The sequence below is a fragment of the Girardinichthys multiradiatus genome, chromosome 3 (genome assembly GCF_021462225.1).
Source record: "Girardinichthys multiradiatus isolate DD_20200921_A chromosome 3, DD_fGirMul_XY1, whole genome shotgun sequence".
NCBI lineage: Eukaryota > Metazoa > Chordata > Actinopteri > Cyprinodontiformes > Goodeidae > Girardinichthys > Girardinichthys multiradiatus.
Window position 1 is genome coordinate 20790511 of NC_061796.1, and position 24571 is coordinate 20815081.

At 40.5% G+C, this 24571-nt stretch overlaps 1 protein-coding gene across 1 annotated transcript in view; it reads left to right on the top strand.

Moving 5' to 3' along the window:
• The window catches only part of LOC124866321 (vacuolar protein sorting-associated protein 13B-like), a 370362-nt gene that overhangs the window by 339831 nt on the left and 5960 nt on the right, over window positions 1–24571 (top strand). Inside the window, exons 49-63 of the mRNA XM_047362057.1 lie at window positions 3265–3348; window positions 3712–3887; window positions 7347–7517; window positions 11096–11303; window positions 13331–13519; window positions 13800–13946; window positions 14913–15199; window positions 15867–15994; window positions 17066–17262; window positions 18210–18328; window positions 18970–19420; window positions 20454–20603; window positions 20838–21066; window positions 23501–23677; window positions 24049–24219. Coding sequence (XP_047218013.1) covers window positions 3265–3348; window positions 3712–3887; window positions 7347–7517; window positions 11096–11303; window positions 13331–13519; window positions 13800–13946; window positions 14913–15199; window positions 15867–15994; window positions 17066–17262; window positions 18210–18328; window positions 18970–19420; window positions 20454–20603; window positions 20838–21066; window positions 23501–23677; window positions 24049–24219 — 2884 coding nt within the window. The remainder of the gene's footprint in view (window positions 1–3264; window positions 3349–3711; window positions 3888–7346; window positions 7518–11095; window positions 11304–13330; window positions 13520–13799; window positions 13947–14912; window positions 15200–15866; window positions 15995–17065; window positions 17263–18209; window positions 18329–18969; window positions 19421–20453; window positions 20604–20837; window positions 21067–23500; window positions 23678–24048; window positions 24220–24571) is intronic.

A 24571-nucleotide genomic window follows, 5' to 3' on the forward strand; every position in this document is an offset into this window, starting at 1 on the left:
CAGAAATGTCCAAATGTGGCAGCCAGACATAAAAAGTATACATGCAAACATTGCACACACCAAGATTATCTTTCTGTCCACACGCATGTTTGGAACTGGTGACTGGACCACCAACTGTGACCGGATCCTCTTCTTCTGGGTGGCCACAGTTGCTGAGCTTCCATGTTGCTGCTCACTGTTAGGAAACAAATTGAGATCTTCCCCTCAGATAGACTTACAAAAGCCCTCCAGCCCATAACCTGACCATGTTGAGAGGTAGAAAATACAATTTATGCTCTCTCATAACAACGCTAACCATAGACAGGAAACACTAGCTGATATGTGGGCACACAGAAAGGCTTTGAAGGCACTTTCGCTGGATTATCGCCAGCTCAAGCTCTACTGTTCCTGTTCGTTATTTTTTCTGCTTAGTTTTTCCTTATCTTTTTCTATTTTTCATTATTTTCGTAAAGTTCGAAGATACTCCAGTTTCTAAATGTGGGTCTGAGTGTGGAAAAGATTAGAGATACACTACAGACCAAAGGTTTGGTCACACCTTCTCATTCAAAGAGTTGTCTTTATTTTCATGACTATGAATATTGTAGCTTCACACTGAAGGCATCAAAACTATGAATTAACACATGTGGAATTATATACTGAACAAAAAAGTGTGAAACAACTGAAAATATGTCTTATATTCTAGGTTCTTCAAAGTAGCCACCTTTTGCTTTGATTACTGCTCCACACACTCTTGGCATTCTGTTGATGAGCTTCAAGAGGTAGTCACCTGAAATGGTTTTCCCACAGTCTTGAAGGAGTTCCCAGAAATGCTTAGCACTTGTTGGCCCTTTTGCCTTCACTCTGCGGTCCAGCTCACCCCAAACCATCTCGATTGGGTTCAGGTCCGGTGACTGTGGAGACCAGGTCATCTGGCACAGCACCCCATCACTCTCCTTCTTGGTCAAATAGCCCTTACACAGCCTGGAGGTGTGTCTGGGGTCATTGTCCTGTTGAAAAATAAATGATGGTCCAACTAAACGCAAACCGGATGGAATAGCATGCTGCTGCAAGATGCTGTGGTAGCCATGCTGGTTCAGTATGCCTTCAAATTTGAATATATCCCCAACAGTGTCACCAGCAAAGCGCCCCCACACCATCACACCTCCTCCTCCATGCTTCACGGTGGGAACCAGGCATGTAGAGTCCATCCGTTCACCTCTTCTGTGCCGCACAAAGACACGGTGGTTGGAACCAAAGATCTCAAACTTGGGCTCATCAGACCAAAGCACAGATTTCCACTGGTCTAATGTCCATTCCTTGTGTTCTTTAGCCCAAACAAGTCTCTTCTGCTTGTTGCCTGTCCTCAGCAGTGGTTTCCTAGCAGCTATTTTACTATGAAGGCCTGATTCAAACAGTCTCCTCTTAACAGTTGTTCTAGATGTGTCTGCTGCTAGAACTCTGTGTGGCATTGACCTGTTCTCTAATCTGAGCTGCTGTTAACCTGCGATTTCTGAGGCTGGTGACTCGGATGAACTTATTGCCCGCAGCAGAGGTGACTCTTGGTCTTCCTTTCCTGGGGCGGTCCTCATGTGAGCCAGTTTCTTTGTAGCGCTTGATGGTTTTTGCAACTGCATAGGGGACACTTTCAAAGTTTTCCCAATTGTTCGGACTGACTGACTTTCATTTCTTAAAGTAATGATGGCCACGGGTTTTTCTTTACTTAGCTGCTTTTTTCTTGCCATAATACAAATTCTAACAGTCTATTCAGTAGAACTATCAGCTGTGTACTGTATCCACCTCCTGCACAACACAACTGATGGTCCCAACCCCATTTATAAGGCTTGAAATCCCACTTATTAAACCTGACAGGGCACACCTGTGAAGTGAAAACCATTTCAGGTGACTACCTCTTGAAGCTCATCAACAGAATGCTAAGAGTGTGCGGAGCAGTGATGAAAGCAAAAGGTGGCTACTTTGAAGAACCTAGAATATAAGACATATTTTCAGTTGTTTCACACTTTTTTGTCAGTCAGTCAGTCATTTTCTACCGCTTATTCCATAGTGGGTCACGGGGTAGCTGGTGCCTATCTCCAGCAGTCTATGGGCGAGAGGCAGGGTACTTTTTTGTTCAGTATATAATTCCACACGTGTTAATTCATAGTTTTGATGCCTTCAGTGTGAAGCTACAATATTCATAGTCATGAAAATAAAGAAAACTCTTTGAATGAGAAGGTGTGTCCAAACCTTTGGTCTGTACTGTATATCCGGATTAGAAGATGATTCCTTTAATCTCTTGTTCCTAGCCGTGGCCTGGACATTTTTTCTCTCTTGCCCACACTCCAAACAACTCATCCAACTTTTTATTGTTACCTCTCCTTCTTTCTTTACTTTCTACTATAGCATGAGGCTTGTCCACCTGTCTGACACTCATATTCCCTAATATGTCATCGTCCGTTGGTTTTTTCATCCATCTGATGCTGTTCTTTATCAGTAATACATTTGAAGTAAGGTCTTCTCTTTACCCCACCATCACCTCTTTTGACAAAGAACAGAAGGTTATCATGACCTTGTTTTAGTGTTTTTTACTGGATCAGGCCTATATATCTGTTGGCCAAAGTTACAGCTCCTCTTCCCAATAAGGCAGCTATGCAAAAGATCGTATATTAGGACTGAAAGCTCACTCTCTTTGCTCCACTTTGCTGTCCCCAGCACTAAATGAAGTCCTCTGTCTGTCATAAATTGGAACACTTACAAACTGTCTTGGGATCTCAGTCCTTTAATGAGAAGAGAGAAGTAAATGGGACAAACACCAGGGAGACTTCAAGAGCCTCCAGCTTTTGGTGGGCAGATTCTCAGCGTTTAAATCTTGCTAAGATTATACTGCCTTTAATACCACACTATCTGGCACTAACTGTAGTCTATCGCCTCAGCCATAATATTGCATTAGGGAGGCTCAATATTTTACAACTAAAAGAAGGCGAGAAACAATGATTTTAAGGACAAAACATCATAATGTAATACTGATGGAGGACTATAAACATGGAGGCAGCTAATGCATCTAATCCTTCAGACATCCATTCTCCTATCATAAGCAGAAACAATTGGAAACATGTTGTTCATTAGTGTCTGTGATCAGTTAACTTGTTGCATCTATAGTACAGACTACAACTAGATCCTTCCTGTGGTAGTTTGGCTGGTTTAAAACCATGTTTTGTAAATGTTTGTAATGTGAATGGACAGATGAGTCTTTAAATTTTCAGTAAGAACAGATTTGTTCTCTTTCAGGTGGCCTGTTCCAGTGGCTGTTTGCTTTATGTCTGGTGTACTCTCATTACTGTTGAGCCCGACTCTCACATGCAGCAGAGACTGGTATGTAGCACATAGCCAAGCAAGTTTTAGTTCCACATTGAGACACAATTTTAAAATGTAGTCTGAGTTTGTGTTTTATCTGCACATTTCATCCGTCTTTTTCGTGGTCAAAATTTTTAGAACGCCTTTCTCATTTAATAGTTTTCTTTATGTTTATGACTATTTACATTGTACGTAGATTCTCAATGAAGGCAGCAAAACTGTGAATGAACACATATGCAATATATAGATGTATGTATTTAAATACCACTACCAGTGAAAAGTTACTTCATTTTTGATACCCCACATATGTATACACTCATATATACACAGTTGATCTACTGTTGATCAAGTTTTTCTCTTTGCAAATCTCTTTTCTTTCAGGTGGTTTTCAGTCCGCTGTTTGTCATGAGGAGCCACTTGCCAGAACCACTAGTTGTCCACATAGAGAAAAGGAGTCTAGGACTAAAAGAAAGTCAGCTAATACATGGACAAGGCCACCAGGAACCCCTCTTAAATACTGAGGCTGAACTTACCCACCACCTCATTTTCCAGGCCAGGTATACAAAATAAGATTCAACATTGTAATTAATAAAAAGTCTATTTCTTTGTTATTATACTGTGGCCTGTCAAGTACGTATTAATGCAATTCTCAGATCATTTTAACTCTATTTTATACTTCAGTAATATGGCAAAACTTATTATCTCATCGAATGCAAAAAAAAAAAAAAACATCTACATCTCAAGCAAAACACTGAAAACGGCTTTAAATTCCAACAGTGCACCATAAATAGATCTGTCAAACACCCATAATGAAACAACTCCTACTTGCAAATAGGCAACTTCCCTTTCTCTTTCCATCACTCATTCCTGGTTCCTAGCCAGCAGAATGTACTCACAGGACAATTTAGTTCTTTCAGTGCATGATTCTCTTAAATCATGGGCAACTAGCTCATCGAGCTGCAAGGGAAACAGCAACTCTGCCCTTTTAATGGGTTTTTGGTGTGCCTACATGTAGCATAAAGTCAAAAACTTTTCTAAGATCCCCTCACAGCGCATTCTGCTTTCTGTGAGCCATTAATGAAGACGTGATCCACGAGGATCTATTCACATTTCAGAGGAGCAGTAGGCTGTCAGCTGCAGCTGTGACACAGCTCTAACTCCAGCATGTCAGGTTGGATCGTAATTACACCTCATTTAGATACAAGCTGTAGCACAGAGCAGCAGACCATGTGTGTGTGTGTGTGTGTGTGTGCGTGCAGCTGTGTAAGAAAAAAGCATGTGTCCAGTATCTGTGTGTGGTCTGTGTATGTGTTGGTTAGCTAAGTGCTAGTGTAAGTGTGACATTTATGGTCAGAGCTTGTCACATACATCACTGCTGTGCTCTGTTACTTTGTTGTAGCTTGTAAGTGTGCATTTGCACATTTTAGTCTTGTTCATATATTTGTGCTTGAAGGCAGGTCTTCATAGGAAATAATATCTCATAAACCTAATGGCCAAATTGTATATTTTTGTCACCAACAAAGAACATTCCCCTTTGAAATAAAGTACCGTGAAAAACAAATGTATTTTTATTTCTGCTTAACTTTTTTAAGTTTGTCAGAGTGTATAGGAACTTCTTATTAGTAATCTATGGCGGCCTGTTTTCCCAGGGATATTAATGTGGTATGACACAGACTCCCATTTCTTGTAGCCAGTGACAACAAGACTGGTTAAGGAAGGTCCAAATCTTCAAATCTTACTCGTAGAAAACTGCAGCAAAGAGTGGCATCTAGGGGTTAACAGGTCTCCATAACAATCATTAGTCTGTCTAATGGTTGGGAGGCCAGAAAACAAGCCTTTGTCCTACTAAATGTACATGTTTAATGTACATGCTTAATTCTATTGGGACTTTCACAGTTGGGTCTTCTGTCAGGTGCGACCAAGATTTAGCATTTCGGCATTAAACCCTATCGGTGAGTTTGGCCTGAACCAAAAGGTGAATATGTAGAAAAGCAACTCATGTCCAGTGTAAAGTGTGGGGGAGTATCTGTGATGCGATTGGCCCTTTTTGACCTCTAATGGCTCTGAGAATCTTGTTGGTGTGAATTGCATAATGAACTCCTTCAACCAAAAACATGGTGGAGTCAACCCTTAAACTGAAAATGGGTCATCTTTCAACAGAATATTCATCTAAAACATATGGCAGAAACAACACAGAAACGTTTTAGCTGATGCAAAATCTACCTTCTTCCAGGGAAATCTCAGTTAACCAATCTTAATCCTGTGGAGAACCTGAAGAAAACAGAGCAGGACTCAGGATCTAGAGAAGCTGTGCTAACAACAATAAATGATCTGAATGCTCCAACCTTGTAAAATGTTATAGGAGAAGGTTAATTGGTGCCCTAAAAAGGGGGTACCAACATTTGTTCCACCAGTAATTTTGTTAAACAGAATTATTTCTGAACATGGGATTTTTCTTTTACTGAATAAATCTGCTCAGATTAAATTGTTTTATGTTTATATTTTTTAGAATGAGATTATGATCCTGCATTAAAAAGTGAATTTATTTTAAGGCATTCTGCACATATTTAGCAAGAATGGTGATAAGCATGGCCAACATTGCATATTGTATTGTTTTTTCTACTGATTATGGTATTTGAACATCTGTAATTTATGACTGCTTCTGAGATATTTTTGTTAACTGTTGTATTTAGATATCTGGTAACAAAGTTTGTTTTGGTTTCAGTTGCAATAAAGAAACCACAGTGACCATACAGTCCCTGGGAGAAATTTGGCTGATGTTGTTTTACAGAAATCTTTTTCATGCGTGCAAAAAACAAGCTTTGAAAAAAACTAAGTGTCCTGTCTTTCTAGATTGCAACCACAGAGCTCCTTGTATTTACAATCCGTCCCCTCTCTAAACTGCTTCAGACCGCACAAACTTCCATTTTTTTCTTTGTTACCCCCCCCCCCCCCCCCAGCTCAATCCTTTGCTTATCCCTCTTCATCCTCTCAAACACACACTACAAGCCGCAATTGTAAACATACACACATGAACAGAGACCCCTCAGCTCACCCTAAACCTCTACGATAGATCCAATCATAAATGTTCACTGGTCAACAGCTCATCTTTCCTTCCTGTAATTACACATAGTTGTGGGCTTTAATGGACAAGGTAGAGAGCAGAGCTGTGGTCTGCAATGCAAGAGACACAGACAAGTCTTAACAGAACTGTTTTGTCCTGTTCTTCTCATCCTGGCCACCACATTAGAAAATGGTGGCTTATAATCAGCCCTTCCAGCTTCCACCCTCAGGGACTGCTCTGGATGAAAAACTTCCTGTCAACACCTTGTCCTTCTCCTCTGTCTTGCCCCAGATCCATAAGCTGTAGCCTCTGCGTTCCCTTTATAGCACAATAGGCTCTGTTAACAAACTGCTGTTCTAGGTTATGGGGGCTGCTTTGCTGTAGCCAAGAAGAACTGGATGCTTCCCAGAGAAAGAGTAGATGCTATTACATTGTTTGGATTTTGTTCTTTTTTTGAGTCCGGTCTATAATTGACCAACGAATGTGAATGAGGTATCCAATCGGATTATTTACTGCCATTTAGCTCTTTCTGTGATCTTTTTGAATTAGTGTTTGTAAGGCAAGCTGCGTGTCATGAAAAAAATCTCTAACAAAAGACAGATTTAACCCGTTTCAAGGATCCAGGGTAGAACTGGAGTTTAGCCGAAGGTCACAATGGGAACAGTTAGCTGCTGTCAGGAGATGTCTTGTTTTATATTAAAATAAAAGAGTATTGTTGAATTGTGTCTGGCATAAGGTAAGTAAACAAGCTTCCAAGCCAGATCCGCAGATACACACAGCAGTTTATAGATCTATTTCAAACAATGACTTATCACGGCCTGTACCAAACAAGAGATCAAGTGGAATCAGTTTATCCACTTTCTGTTTTTTATACATCAAGTCAAAAACCATGTGTTTTATGATAAGGAAGCAAGAATTTATGATGACTCAGAGTTTTGCTGTTTTCCCTCAGGGAGGATAAGGATGCTTCACACTGTGCCGTACCCATATCCACAAGTCTAATCAAACAGATAGTGAACAAGACAGGGAATGAAGACAACCCAGAACACATCCTGGCTGATTTCTATGGTCCGAAGACCACCACAGAGTCATCATGGCCTTATATTACCAAGGACACTGACAGGTACGCTCTGCTGAACTTTGCTGTCTCTACAAGTTTCAGTTTTATTTATGCAGTGCTAAATCATCAAAACAGAGGTCATCTCAAGGCATGTCTTTGCCTGTGGGGACTGGATGGGTTGTTGCCGACATCTGGTGAGAATTTCTTGTCAGCAGTACTTTTAGAAATATCTTTACTTAGAAAACTGGTAATCAAGCCAATTCATTTCTGTACAATACAATTATATAGTCAGATACAGTTTGATTGTAATACATTACATACATTTAATACAGTAGAAGGTTTTTTGAACATATAAGGCCAGTTATGTATAGATTTTTGAGATGTAACGCTACAGGTGTTTGAGCCTGAAAATATCCAGTACTGCCCTGTCGGTTTGATACGCACGTGTAGCGAATAAATACAGCGTTGTTTTATAGTCGAACACATGCAGAATGTTTGTGTGGAACTAAGTGCCCAGTGCAGCGTTCTGTAGCACAACTTTAAAAACTGACTCCAAAACAAAACAGAGGACACCCAGCTATAACTAAACTCTACTAACTGGGCACATTAAGGTTTCTCATGCACCTACAGGGGAGAGAGTACCGCAGAGGTTCATCACTCACTCTGCAAATAACTGAATTATTAACCTAAAACAACATCAAGCTGAATGTAAACATCACTGGCAGAAAAATCAGCTGGCGTCCAAATAGCTACCTGTAGCATCCAATTGGCCCAAATCCCAGTTGATGAGAGTGTATTTTCCAAACCACTGCATTAAGGTGCAGCTGGGACACTAGGCTATCTAAATATCAAAACAACTCCAGAATGATTTAAACATTTTGTATGGGCAAAGTCTTATTAAAAAAAAGTTATATTGTATAATCTATCCATCCTTCTTGACTGAAGCGTACCTAAACTTTTGAACCTGAATAGGCACTGAATGGTGACTTTAAAACCGGCCTACGTACTGAGCCGTGATTTTTGCAGTAAGTCCTCCTTCTGAACAAGCATGTGGTGACAGTGGAAAGGAATGACTCACTTTTAACAGGAAGAAACCTCCAGCAAAACCCGTCTCAATATATATGGTTGTCTGCTGCAGCCGGGTTAAAAGGGCAAAAATCAGACAATGTAAAACAAGAATGAGGCACTAAGCCAACAGTACATTCTGTAGAAAGGAAAGTAGGAAATTGGTGGTAAATAGTAGTGGTTTTAATATAAGTGAAATATAGTATAATGGTTTTATAGCTTTTTATCTTTCAGTCTTCTTTTCTAATGAGAAAAAGGCCTTCCTTGTCCACATTTACTTGGATACAGTGAGAAACACAAACAAATGCAGTTTGGAAATAAAAAAACATGATGTATGTTTCCCAACAATCATATCATCAGTGTTTACCACTTCAAAGCCTTATAATACCTCATAACCCATCTACGTCAACATCTATAATTCTTTTACAGTTTTATTATAGTTCTTCTGTAGCAAGCATTAAATCTCAGATTTCATAACACTTTTCAACAAACCCCTCCACTGTTTTCTTCTTTTTTTTCAAATCACAAGATTCTTGCAGCATTCCTGCTACAAAGTTGTGCAATTCTGCCTTTAATGAGGGCAGCTTCTCTATATTGGTTACTTTGGTCACATAATAAAACTGTACAGTGCAATCTCAATGTAGGGTCGTGCATCAAACTTAAGCAGCAATCCCACTGTTGTCCCCGGAGATTCTGGCTGTCAAAGTTTTACACACAAATCACACAGACCTACAGTCAATTGTTCTTCAAGAACTTTACCCATGCTTCTAGTGTGCATGTGTGTTCGGCTTTTCCGTCTGCATGCAGCGATGGGATGAGTCTGCATATACAGTATAAACTATACCGTGTCCACAAATGTCTCCCTGGAATGCATCTTTTCTCACAAAGCAGTCACATCTTGATAGCAGTGGTAGAAGACCCAACCACATGTTCGACTTCAGGCTTTGGACTACAAAGAGTCCCAGAGGATCTGTTGGACATCTGAGCCGTATGTCTGCCTGTGGTTGCCTGCAATTCTATGCTTTTCCAACAGACACGCACGCACGCACACACACATTCACAAAGCGTACATATTCAGCATACAAACTCCATATACACTGCGCGCCATTAAATGCTATACTGTATGTCTCTGTGAGGGGGCTGGTTTCTAATTTTGTAAGTTGTAAGTTTTCAGTGTATCAGGCCCAGGTTCGCTGGAAGACAAAGACAAAAGCACTTTAATATAACAGCGCCGACCTCTAACCCTGAATATGATCAAAATTTGGAAGGTAAATTAGAGCTTCAAATAATTTGTGTATTTTAGTTGCTAAATGCTTGAAAAGAGTTTGTTGTGGTTAGTCACAGCAGAAAAACCAAATGAATTGAACTTACTTTTATGAATGTGGTGTTTTAGAGGGCCATAGAAATTTCAAATCGTTAAATGTTATTTTCTTGCATTTGTAATGGTAGCGAGTCACCTCCACAACCATTAAACAAACATCTTATAGTGGCTGGACTCAGGGTAAGCTCAAGCTGCTGCGTTTTATACGATTAAAAGTCAGAAACTCCACTTTCAGGTTTTGACAGAAGCAGTTGAGCACATTTCTTTCAATTACCTTCTTGTGAGCTGTGTAATGTGATTTATGATCCCTGCACTTTTCTGTCCTCAACCTTGAGGTCAACCACTTATTTAACCACACATAGCAACATAAATAGCAGTAAACGGTAAAGGAAAGCTGTTCCCAGTTTAGGTCCCATGTCACAGCAAGGAGTCTTTGAGGTGTGTGACAAGTGTGAGTTGGCAGGTTGGTAGCTTGAGCCAATTCCAGGTGGTCTTGTGGGGGAACGACTGGATCGTATTTAATGGCTTTGAACTTAAGAGGAATTCTCTGGAAAATGTTTATTTGGCTCTCCTCTAACATTCAGCAATATTTAGGACTCAGGAGACCACGATTACTTTGAAATGGCTGCTGTGTCTGTGAATTGGTGGAAAAATGATTGTGTGTTTCTGTCTGTCTGGCTTTGTGTCTCTGTCCCAACATATTATTGTGTGATCCCAGATGCTTTGTCAGCTCTTCTCTGAATCTGTTTGGGTCACATAGCATGTTGACAGGCCATTTCTCTCTGTATATTTGTTTAATCTTTGTGGCTGCTGTCAGTTTATTAATGGTCTGTCAGTGTGAAAATTGTTTATATCAAACACATGTTAATTATGTTAATAAAACCTCATGTTTTCTATGCGTAATAAAGGTTGAGTGCCATGTTGATTTAGGTTTATGCACCAGTCGGCTTACCTCGGTGATCTCAATGAAAAATGAGCTCTGTAATGGAGGTTTGTGTTTCTCATGTCTTGTATTGAATAATCCTCCAAATTAAGTTGCATTAGGTAATATTTTACCACCAGGATAAATTAAAAAGTTGCTATAACTCTCTGAAGATAAATTCATGGTTAAATTGAATAAATTTAGCAATAAACATGTAGGCTGTTTGTTTTTCTCCCCCCGTATTGTTTTTCTTTCACAGGGCCATTGTCTTATAGTACAATTATTTATGCTCAGGTTGTACCAGGATTGTTCATAAAATTTGTGCTTAAACAGGTCAGCGCTCGAGCCTCTTTCCCAGTGGGACAGTCCTATGCAGGTGAAGCTGTCCCGGTGGAAATCTGGTCTGAACACACTCCTGGTGGAACTCCTCCCATGGGCTCTTATGGTCAACGACTCCCAGTGGGACCTCTGGCTGTTTGAGGGAGAGACCATCGTCCTGCAGATACCCGCTGGGAAGGTCATCGTACCACCAAATTTCAAGGTAGGATTCATTCAGAAATATATTCAATTTGTTGAAAAGAGATTGAATAAGGTGCTTTAATATCAGTGCTGCTGAGGCTGAAGAATTTTGGGTTTTGTTACCAAACACTTCTCCAAAAATGTATATTAATCTTCTAGCCTTTAAAAGGATGGCACTATTGTTAGCTTTTACTCTTTCAAACTTTTTGTTATTATTTTTTTAAGTTTCCAATTAGAAACAGTGTTAGAACAAATAAACATAAATAATGCTTGGTCTGTTGGTACAGGGTTATAGGCATCAGAATTGGTTTCAGCATAAAATGAGGCACAGGAGCAGAACAGTGGAAATATAATCTACAATTACAGTAGTTCAGCCTTGAAGTAACAAATGCATGGATTCATTTTTTAGCATATCTCTGGCACAGGATATCTCTAATTTTGACAATATTGCAGGGGTGAAAAATTCCTAGAAACCTGTTTAACATGGGTTTAAAGAAGAAACTGGTCTGTCCAAACACAAATCAGTTGTATCCAAGTACAAACATGGTGATGGCATTATCATGATATGGGGATGCTTTTCTTCAGCATAAACAGGAAAGCTAGTTAGAACTCATTAGAAGCTAAATCCAGAGAAACCCTGACAAAAGCTGTCAGAAGCGGGGAAGGGTTCGCCTTCCAGCAGGACGACCGTGAACATAGAGCCAGAGCTACAAAGTAGATTCATGTGGTAGAATAACCTAGTCAAAGACCGTACCTCAATTTAATTGAGAATCTGCAACAAGACTTCAAAATTGATGTTCAAAGATGCTCTCTATCAAATCTGACTGGGAATGAGCTGTTTTACAAATGTTCACCAAACGTTTAAAGGCCAGTAGTCATTTTCCTTCTTCTTCACAATTATGTACTACGCTGTGTTGATCTGTTACATCAAACCCCAACACAATGCAGTGGAGTTAAAAAGGTTCAAGCTGTGTGGATACATTTATGAGGCATTATATAAGAGAAAAAAGTAAATGCAATAACAATAAAGTTTTCTTTAACTCCTTTAGATAAAGAATAATCACATTATTCATTGAACATTACATCCTAGGAGTTATTTAAACACTGAATATTTTCTAAAGTCCTGTATTTTTCTTTCTAAAGATATATTTTGAATTCACACCAGGATGTCTTTTTATGACATCACAGCCATCTTTACGAACCCAGCCCTTTTCTCATTACAGTCATGACTAATAAGTACAAAACCTGAGATCATCTAGCAGAGCTGCATTACAACAATATTCCCTGCCTACGTCTTTAACTAGAGCCAAGCTCTGTCACAGTGTGCTGGAGTCACGTCTTCTCTCTGGCTGCTAAGATCAGTAGAGGAGAGCTGCAGATGATTTTCCCCTGTGGAACATAACAAACACATACACACATCTTACTAACCCAGCGCCGAGCCGTAAGGCAGCGTATCAAACAGCAGACACTAATAGGGTTCAGCACAAAAGAACAAAATAAAAGGTTGTAAGTGCGTGAACGGCTGTGAAATAGGAACAAATAAAGCGTTGTTTCCATAGCAACGTGATGTTTATCAAGGCCCAACAGATGAAGAGAAGACAGTCTTAGCTGTAGGTCACATGCCAGATCGGTTAAATAGGAGAAGACTGGTGATTTGATCTGTTTGATGATGCAGCTCAGCCAGATGAACATTCATTCTGTAATTTAGCCATCTTTGGGCACTTTTATTATGTCATCCCAGCATGGCAAGCAATAATGGAGGTGATGTGGCTGCCATGTCTTTTAGAAATACCATTCACTGACACTAAGTTTATTTTTTAGAATTTTAGCTGCAGCTGACTGGACTGTGTGACTGTTTCCAAAATGCAATCAAATGGCAGATGTCAAATTTTGTTGATTTTTTCTTCTTTTTTTTTTTGGTATGAAAATGTGATTTGACTTGACAGGCAGTGATTTGATCCCTGACTCCTTCCTTTTCTGCCAGTCTCCCCACATAACCCTCTCATTGCTTTGTTCTGTCACTGAGTCCGTTTCTTTTCTACCATCTAGGAAGCTTTTCAGATCGGTATCTACTGGGCCCACACCAACACAGTCCACAAGTCCAAAGCACTGAAACTAGTTCATGATCTGACCTCTCCTCGATGGAAGGAGGGGACAAGCTCAGTCGTGGTCACTCTGGATGAGGAAGGATACGTTGAAGTCGACATCGCTTTGGGAGCCTATCCTGGAAAACAGAAGGTGAGACCTCTTACTGCAGGTCAGGCAGGGACCTCCCGGCATATTTATGATGTCATGTGGATAAGAAAATCTGTTACTGTAGGTTAAGATTTATTATTTTATAGTGTACTATTGAATAGTATTGCACATTTCTCACATATTTTTCATCAGCTGTTTCGTACAGCAGGACTATACATATTTTTCAACTTCCTCCATTAAAATGTGTATATATTAAAACCGTATGTAATGAACAGTCAGACAAATAGAGTAATTACTGTGCTTGTGTATGTTTTCTGCCCAGGTGTGCCAGTTCTGTGTGTCCTCTGTAGTACGACATGGAGTCCAGATCCTGCAGATAGAGGACAGAACTATTCTTGTTAACAACACACCTTACAGCATACACTACAGGCCTCTGCTGACTAACCATGTACTAGGAGGTTGTGAACAGGTAGAATACAATGTATCACTTTTTTTTTTCCGACTGCCCAACAAAAAATATATATTTCAGATATTTTTGCACAAGTAACACAGATATGTGAAGTTTGAAACTATCTTAAATTCTTTAACACCTGCTTGCACCCCTGCTGAACTTCACACATGCAGTGTATTCACTTTGCACGTCAAACACACTCGCCTACCCCAGTACCAATGCTCAAACACACACACAGCCACACTCACTTTTGGGATGTTGCAAGCCGTTTTCCATCAGATCATATTCCCCCAGCCCTCCCCCCTCCACAACTCTCCCCATGTGGCAATGGCACTTCATAGGGACATTAGACAAACACCCAGAATTGGATGCAGGTTTTCCTTCTTGCTTTCATCTGCTGCCTGTCCCCAAAGAGAGAAACAATGTTGTGATGTCATTTAACAGTCCTTCAGATCCTTATAGAATAATGGTGAAGCTTGCCAGTTTGCCCTTAATTGACTGAAAAAAAACTTTAAAAAAGAATGAAAAAAAATCTAAAGATTGGGCAATGGGTTTAACAAAAACACAGGCCACAAACAAAGCTAGGAATGCCTTTCTAGTTGCTCTATTCATCATGCTTAGTGCATAATCTCTGTAGTCTGCACTACTCACTGCTCTCTAGCTGCTAAACCAACCCAGCAGGACTTCTCTGCTACCAATTTAGCACCAAGCTTAGAGGGAAAGGGAATAAAGTAAAATAACATTGTGGTTTTACAAAGTATCGTTGGTTGTAATCACTTGCGTATTGTCTGCTTTGGGTCTTTTCTGCTTGGTTTGGATATGCTGTCTCATCTACTTTTTGGTGACATTTGTGTTCTTTTTCCCTTCTTTATGCCAAAACGGCCTCTTCATCTCCAATCTCCTTTTGTTACTTCTCGACCATCAAACCTTTATATCATTTCCCTTTATAATTATGCCATTTTTTAACTTTTGTCCTCTAACTAGGTCTGTGAGATGCCAGAGGGCACCGTATTCACCCTCCCTCCATCAGAAGACTCGTCCCTGGCTAAGCCATGCTCTGTGCCATGCTGGGACCTCCTTCAGACCAGTGTCCAGGGGAAGGTGGAGTTCCCTTTGCCTGTCAGACACGTGATTTTCAGCCTATTTTTAAGACCTGATGCTGGAGTTGGAACTACAGCTTGGAGCGTCCCTACTCCGGTGCGGCCAGACTTACCCAGACAGAGTCTATCCATACCTGTGGATCAGGTCTCCGGGGGTGGCCTGAGCAGCAGGTGGGTGAGACACAGCATGAGTGGTTTGCTGGCTATGACAGTCCATTTAAAGCAGGGCATGAAACCCTGGCTGCCTCTGGACACAAAGCAAGGACTCACTACAGCTAACCACATTTTAAGCACTGGAGATGAAGCAGGAGGAGAAATACTCTCAACATTTCCTCTGTTAAGCTCTCCAAGGTTGTCTTATGCAATTGGTCTGAATCTCTTTTTGCCTTTTTTCTCAGCTCTGTTTTTTTCTCTTTTATCATTTGTAGTTTGGGTGTTCAGATTAGATGTCAGATTGGACAGCTTTCAACAGTGACATATGGACCACAATGAACATAAATTGTCTGTTTCTTTTTTGGTGTTCTGGTTTTGATTGTAGCTTCTCTCATTTAGTGTGTTGGCTCACTATCATATGTAATCAGTACAGATATATTCTGTAAACCAACATAAAACACTATCCACAGACATCCACAGAGTAAAGATGTGTCACCTCTTGGCTTCAGTTCAAGTTGTGCTTGTAGGTTTATCTCAGATTTGCAAATGGACGTAGAAATGATTCAACATTTAATTTGTAGATGGGTGTGTGAGCGTTTATCTCAGTGTGGTTGCAGGACATGATGAATGATTTGTGGACAGTTATTTATGGGTTTGTTTATTCATGTTTTTGTGTGTTTTGCAGAGCCATTGTGCTGACTTATCAGGAACACCTTGGAGTGACATACATGACTTTAAATGAGGACCCCTGTCCACGCATGCTAATTGAAAACAAATGTCCTGTTTCACTGCTGCTTAAAGAAAATGTCAAAGGTAATCAGGGGTAGATCCTACTGCCTTTAGTGCAACACCTTTTTTTCACATTTTGTTGCAGTGCAACCAACTTTAATATATTTTCTTGGGATTTTACATGATAGACCAGCACATTGTAGCCAATAATTGTGAAGATAATATATATAAAAATGTGAAACATGTGAAGGACTTGTTCAGATCCCACTTAATTAGTAATAAGAGCCTGTGTATAATTTAACCTTAGTATAAATCTAGATGTTCTGCGAAGGCCTCAGAGGTTTGTTAGAGAACTTTTGGATAAATAAACAGCTTAATGAAGACCAAGGAGCACAGCAGACAGGTTAGGTACAATGTTTTAGATAGCTTTACAGCAAGGTTTAGTTTCCATTGATGAATAAATAAAGCCATAAAAAACTATTTGTAGTTTGCCACAACCCATGAAGGGGAGACCGCAAACATGAAGGTGTTCTCAATAGATTAGATCAAGATAGAACATTTTGCTCTATGTACAAAATGCAGTGTGTGGAAAACATAATTAATACTGCACATAATGCTAAACACGCCATCCCCTTTGTATTGCTTGGTGATGGCAGCACCATGGTCGGGGTATGCTTTTCATTAGCAGGGACAGAGAAACTGGTCAGAGTTTGTGTAGAGATGCATGTAGCTAAATATAGAGCATTCATGGAAGAAAAGCAGCTAGAGCCTGCAGAAAACTTTGAAAAGAAAAAGGATTGAAGGTTCAGCTTGCAGCACAACAACAACCATAAATATACTATGGCATATTTTAGATGAAATCATGATCATGTTTTAGAATGGCCCTGTTAAAGTCCAGGCCTAAATCCTTCTGTGTCAAGTCCTGAAAAGTGATGTTCGCAGAGGCCCTCCATCCAACCTGACTGAGCTTGAGCCATTTTGTAGAGAAGAATGAACAAAGGTTTCAGTCTCTAGATGTGACTTGCAGCTCTCTAAGGCTCCCTGTTGTTAGATTTATCAGGATTTATATTTTATTTCTATTTCCTTATTCCTTCTTTTGATTTGATCCATCAGCTGACAATTTTCTAATAGTACAATTTGTGTTCTTCATCACAGAGACACCAAGGACCGAGGTATACTGCCATCCTCTGCCTGCTAACTGTTCTCTCCACCATGAGCTCTATTACCACATTTACAGTTTTCCCGAGTGCAGGCAACGGGAGCAGCTGCCCACCCTGCAGCTGAAGACCATGTCAGATAATAGTACCACCAACTGGACAGACCCCATAGATATCAACTGTCCTGGCACTCAGGTAAAAGTGTTCATTCATGGTGGATGCAGTGTTTGACCCACATTCAGGATCATGCTTCTGCCTCTCAACACTAAATGTGCATAAAGCTTTCATATCCAAAGTTTTTCCTCCGTGTCTTTTATTGAACATATGAACAGAACCTTTCCTTTTTTAACACCTCAGTGTTGCTAATAGATTTTCAAGAGCTTGACATCACAACTCATCACTGCAGCTAAACAACCCCATAACAGCTAGATGGAGCTAGAGATCTATCTGCTTTAGTGGCAAAGTTGATGTTTAGAATCAGCTGACGATGACAGTAGAAACCCTTTATCTAAATGTGAGCTTTATTTGACAACTCTGAGCTTTGCACTGAGAAAACAAGCTTAGCATGTGCCATCAACCCAGGTTTTTGTGTGGCAGCACCAGTCCCTGTTAGTAAGTAATTAATGCAACTTTGGTTTTGCCTGTGTTCATATGGATGGCTGTGGATGCATGTCTGCATCTCTGGAGTTAAAGAGCAGCTCGGTTTTAGTCTTCTAGGCAGTGTAGATGTTTGGGATTATTAAAATGTTAAGGAGCAGTGTGTGTAATGTTTGGTGTTGTGTCTAGGCAGCTATGAGATGGGGTTGACACAAGGGCTACAAAGCTCTGGTTACTGTGAGAGCCGAATCTGACCTGAGTGGTTGAGGTGGAAGGTCAAAGGTCAGACTTGTTTTGACTGCTCAGAGAAGCACTGAGCAGTGATCTGCTTCCTTTCGTCATGAGTTTTTGATGACTCATAACCTGGGATGGTGGAGGTTAAAGGGAGGCAGAGCAGTGTAACAAGCACTAACCTGGCCTATGACTCTGAGAGTTTAAAATTACCTTCTGAAAGTTTATTTAGGGTGAAAATGTGCATATGCAAATTCAAGTCAAACAGTATATTTATTTCTTTTCTTAAAAGTTTGTTTCTTGTTATTGTTTAGGTGGTGTTCCTGCCAGGCTTTGGTTGTCTGTACATACATGTGTCGTATGAGAGAGGCACCTTGGTTCTGTCTCTGGCACCAGAAGGCAGCGTGGATGCCGTTATCAACCAACAAAGGAGGTACTGCTGCAAAGGCATTTGTTTTATTGTTTGAATAATAAGTTGTGCATGTTACTATGACTAAGTCTCACATATCCGCTTATATGCTTTTGATGCACTCGAATAAACTCACTTAATGATTATTGTGGAAAACAATGTTTTTCCTATGTATTAGGGCAGACTCAAGGAAGCGGCCATCGTTTCCACCACAGGGGGGCAATAAAACCTCCATCTGTTGTCATGACTAAAATTGTTTGAGAAGTAGAGCATTTTATTACAACTTTATTCCATTACATCAACACAAGGTTGTGGTGACATTTTTGCAAAACAGGATATTAGTATAATGGCTTGTTAGATTAAAGTAAACAAATGACGTCAGGCGCTGATCTTTGTTAATGTTCTGGTAAAAAAAAAAAATCATGAATCATCAATCCAAGTTGAATGGGTTTGGTAGCTTATTATTCTACACAAATAATCAGTCACCATGTGCAGGCCATGTTGAAACATTAGTGATGTATAAGATGGAAATGTTTGCTTGTACAGAGAAGGAGGCAGTTTGCCATTGTTGAGCATGACTTTTTCTTTTCATGTGTAAAACCTAGACTGAGTTTTTCTTGTTCTCTTTTTGGGCTGAACTCTTAACAGTTTCTGTTTTGTTTTAGGTCCTCCAAATTGTCTGTCAGAATCCTCCTGAGTGAGGCCAGTGTTGCATTAAGTGATGATATCACAAATCCCAGCGGCTCCATGGAGCTGCTGAGACTCACGTTAACCAAGATGCTGCTGAGCCTGGTTCCTGCACCTATTTCTTTACCTCCTGAGCTAGCAGATGACTCTGCCATGGCTTCCAGCTCTTTCTCTGTTCTAATGACTGATGCAACTCTGATTGAGCTCTACTGCTATAGTCTACAAGTTGACAACCAGTTGTATAACCGGACAAGTTTCCACTTTCCTATCCTGCTGTGCCAAGATCACAGAGGGGCATCTGAACCTGAAGGTTCGTGGAGCAGTGATGTGAATCCCACCAAATCCCCTGAAGTTTTGGAGGAATTCAAACGTTCCTGTTTTCTCCAGCTGAGGATGACATTGACCGGGGACAGGCACACTGTGGAGGAGGTTATGTTCATTTTTGGTTTTTTCTTCCTTTGCACATTTCCTTTCGCTCATTGCACTCAGCATACATGATCAACAGAAAGGCTGGTAGCAGCCCAGTAGCTAACCTCCACTTACGGTACAGTGTCTTACAAAGATAGATAGATAGACAGACAGACAGACAGAGAAAGAGAGAGATAGGACCTTAAGCCTTGACTGAGCTCCGTCATCTGTGAATTTTACCCCTATTGAATTTCACATGTTTGTGCTCTATCATCCATCAAAAATAGATTTGATCCGTATCTGACTAAAGACGGAGGAGAGCTCCACAGAGCTGGTGTGAATTACTGCATTGACTAGAATGGCTTCTATTTGCTACAGAGAGCAAAACACACAGATAACTGAGTTAGTGTGAATGAGAGTAACAAAGTATAGACAATGGACAGATTCAGCAGTGCTCCATGAGATGATGCCTCATAAAAACGTCTCACTTTATCCACATGTTTTATTACCTAACCCTACTTTAAAATTATCCACAGCTTAATGCCTGACCTGTCCTGTTGTGGTATTTAGTATTCATGAAGCACTTTATCTACTAATGTTCTCAAACAAACAGTTGAGGCCTTTGCAGAACAGTAGGATTTATGCTGGGATAAAATTACACACAAGTTTAAATTAAGGTCCTCCTTCTTCTCGGTCTGAACTGCTGCATCCATATGTACCTTCCCATTTCCTCCCGCCAATAGATCAAGGTGATAGAGCTTTTTTTGCATTAAAATACATTGAAATTTATGGTTGTAATGATACTCCAAATAGTATTTTTTTATTTTACAAGGCATGCACTGTTCATTTTTCTGTTATGTCCACTTGAGAACTATTTTTAAACTCTAGCATTGCTATATAAGTATTTTTCCCTGGAAGTAATGTAAATAATCCAAGTGTTCATCTAATGAGCTGCAGTCCAGCAGCTATCACAGTAAGCTTCAGACTGGTTAAATCTGTCCAAATCTCTGACGTAGCAGGTCTCAGAAACAGCTTTGTCTACATTTTACCTCAGGTCAGTTTCCAGCTCCAGCCTGCCAGAGTCTACATTGAGGACACATTTGTTTACTACATTAAGACCCTGTTCGACACATACATCCCCAGCAGGCCAGGGGAGTCCAAGAGGGGCAGAGAGCCTGGAGCAGCTCTAATTCTCCCTGCACAGGTGGGCTACTCCTGGGTCATTTAGCCTTGTTTATTGCTGCCACACATAATTTCATAACAGCAGAGGAACCTCAGGATTATGTTAAGCCTTATTACCAAAGCAGCCGGCTTTTCAATAATGTTCTTAAATAACTTGTAAATGTAATCGTCTTGAAAGCAGAATTAAAATGTGATGGTAATCACATTTCTTAATACACAAGGAACTGATTTCCTGTCTCCACTTTAATGGGTCCAGGTGGTTGATTCAGTGCAGGCGTTGGTCCACCCTGTAAGGCTGCAGAAACTCACCATCCAGCCGGTCCACCTGCTGGTCAGCATCCACGCCTCCCTGAAGCTGTACATCGCTTCAGACCACACTCCGCTGTCCTTCTCTGTGTTCGAGAGAGGACCACTCTTCACCACAGCCAGACAGCTGGTTCATGCTCTAGCCATGCACTATGCTGCTGGAGCCCTCTTCAGAGCTGGTAGGTTTCAGATTAAGTAAGGTTTAAAGCTTTTTGTGCTGCCACATCTGCTATGCCTCACTGGGTTTGTTACATTAAAATAGAAATATACACTTTTGTTTTTATGGAAACTCATTGCAGTATCAGCTACTTGTTCAGTTTGACTTGTTCAACTCTAGGTTCATAAATAGGTGTTGTAAACCTCTAAACCAGAAATATTTGTTTTGTTCCTCAGTCAGGATTTACTGTTAGCTGGTTTGTAATTTGTTTGAAGATAGTTTTCTATGTTTAAATTGTAGTCAGCATCAAGTATAGGTAGGCATCTCGGAACCCGACAGCCGTGTTCGTCTCCACTGTTCTGTGTCATTAGAGCTCTTATTTCTGCTCGTATTTCAGCACATCACCTCACTGCCGTTCGCTCCTTTAGTCATCAAAGACAGAGAGGCTCTGGGAAGCATTGCACTTTGAGGCTGATTAAACAGAACAGTGTGATCCACATCACACAATCTAGCATGCAAGCATATAAAAATGTATGGTGCAGGATGTTAGAAAAACCATTCAGATTGTTCTACATGCACTGTAATGTACCCAATGTGTTCGTGTGTGTGTGTGTGTGTGTGTGTGTGTGTGTGTGTGTGTGTGTGTGTGTGTGTGTGTGTGTGTGTGTGTGTGTGTTCCTGTCTTGGCATCACAGTGAGAACCATTTTCCCGATTTCACCATCAAATTGAGGCCCATTTGTACCAAAGTGAGGACGTTTTGCTGGTCCTCACGGCCTATTTTGCTAACGGTTAGGTTTAGGACTAAGGTGTGAATTGACTTTAGGTTAAGGTTAGGGTTAAGTAAGCACTGGTAATGGTTAGGTTTAGGGTTATTGTCAGGGTTAGGGCATAGAAAGGGTTGAAAATGACTGAAAATCAATGGAAGTCAATGGGAGTCAACACATGGTCCTCACTACATATATCAAAACAAGAGTGTGTGTGTGTGTGTGTGTGTATTAGCAGAGCTCAGCACCCTAAACATCGTTTTCTGTTTGACTTTTCACTTTACCATAACCACAACTCTGAGACCCTATAAAGCAGAAAGGACCTCTGGTTCCCACTGGATTTGGTTTCCTCCCATTAGAATCCATCACTCAAGCACAAATTTACAGAGAATGATAGCAGAGCAGGGCCTGGCGTCTTGAGAAATGGCTGCTTGATTTTTGTGATGCAGTTCTCAGAACATAAATATCAGTGAGCTGTGCCATCTGAGCGGGACTCTCTGAATGAATGAGAGAGGTGAGATAGTAGGAGGCTGTAAATCTCACTGGGGCTCTTGTATGATTACATGCAGGTGCAGTTTTATGCGTGAAAGGTTTTTAAATCTTTGTATTCCTAAGATAAGCATTTGGAATGATTATTTCAAATTGCTTTTGGCAAGTAGAGGATTGCGAAAGGAAGGTTTCTCGAAAGGCACGCACATGGAATACTCATCCAAGAGGAAGTGTTGTAGATGGATGTCTTTTCCTCTCTGCTGGACACAAAAAATGTGTCAGCAGTTTGAAACATTACAGCTGAATTTGATTTGAAAATTATCTTTTATCATCCAATTATTTAAAACTGTACCAAAATAGAGTCCAGGTTTTCCCAGGTTTCCCAGAGTCCAGGTTTTCTGAAATGTTTTTGCTAAAAACCCTATTTTCTGGGATGTCTCTGTATGCAGAAATACTCGAGCAAGTAGAGATGTATCAATCAGAGCTTCATGGATCATTTTTAATCTCCAGTTTTTTTCTTTCTTGATCTGTAATTGGTTCTTTCTTTTTAGAGTCAAAATCATGCTGTGTGTGAGAGAGAGCAGTCACCATAAAACCAGGTTTCACTATTATATACCAGTACAGTTGGTGTGGCTTCCAGCACTAAAACAGTCTGTGTGTGAATATCCTATGGAATGTGGATCCTTACTTTAACTAAAAGATTTCAACAAGGCTGCTAACTTTTCCAAATCCGGCATGTTTAATGACGGACGGAGGCTGAAGCCTCAAAAGGATAACTCAGAATTATTTCTCTACCCTGTTCAGCCTTCCTGTTATCTACTGAAAGTCTTGCTCTCTCTCAGCCTTAATGAACTCCAGATGTGTCTCTTAGAAAATACAACATAGCTTCTTACATCTTTGTGAACACCTCACGACTACTGAAAATACTTTGAGTCTCTTTCTATCAGTAACAGCGTCCACACCGAAGAGTGCCTTTAGCACAACTTGTATTCACCGTTATGGTGCAGTTTGACCAGGGACCAGTCAGTTTAACCTTAAAGTTGGTCGATTGCAGCTGGTTTCTCTGTCTCTAGGATTAGGCTAAATAAAGTTTGAGAACAATTCGCCACCCAGCACGTACGATGAGGAAGGGAAACTTGCTTTCTCTTTTGCACATAAATGTAACTAATGACAAGCTGTGTTGTGGGTGCTCTTTGTTCCAGGTTGGGTAGTGGGATCTCTGGAGATACTCGGGAGTCCTGCCAGCTTGGTGCGCAGTATTGGTAACGGTGTGTCTGACTTTTTCCGCCTTCCTTATGAGGGTCTGACCCGAGGGCCTGGGGCCTTTGTCAGTGGAGTGTCCAGAGGGACCACATCTTTTGTTAAACACATTTCAAAAGGTAACACAAATCTTCTCATTTCTTTCTTTGTTTTCTCTGTGGGCTAAAAAGTTGGTTTTTTTTATGCTTCAGTTTCTTTTAAACTTTCTCCCAGATCAACCTTTTCCTAGTTACTGTGTCTGAGTCATGACACATTTATTCACTTAAACTTTACACTCTGTACTTATTAAAGTTCATTTCTGGTTGAGCTTTGGTTTTTGGCAAACCAGAGGATTCATTATGAATGTCTAGATTCATCAGCCCCCTAATTCTTTTTCGTTTGATTTTCATCCGAGTACTCAAATTTTTCCTCCTCTCTCTGCCTATTAATAGTCTTCCCTAAATCACTGCAAATACTAAATGTTAAAAATAAAAGTTCCTTCCATGTTCAGGCACCCTGACATCCATCACTAACTTAGCCACCAGTCTGGCGAGGAACATGGACCGTCTGTCCCTGGATGAAGAGCACTACACCAGGCAGGAGGAGTGGAGACGGGAGCTACCAGAGAGCCTCGGGGACGGACTGAGACAGGGACTGTCTCGACTTGGGATAAGCTTGTTAGGTATGTGAACATGAGAAAAAGTTCAAATGCTTTTCATTCAGCCGGAATTATCTTTGACATTTGTGGCTGCATAGCATTGAAACTAAGAAAGGCATTTTTGGTTCAGTGGTTAGTTATTTTCCATTGGCTAACCCAAATGTACGATCCCTCTTGCTGCAGCATTAGGTCACCCGGAGCGGAGAAGAACATGTTCTCTCTGTTGTCCAATAAAACGGAGCAACACATGTGTTACGAAGTGCAATGGGACTTAATAAACACTGACAGGACAAAGAAACTCAAATCAGACCCCAAAATTCACACACTTTATTGCCATAGTCGCCAAGAAATTATTTTATCTAATAGTTAATGTTAT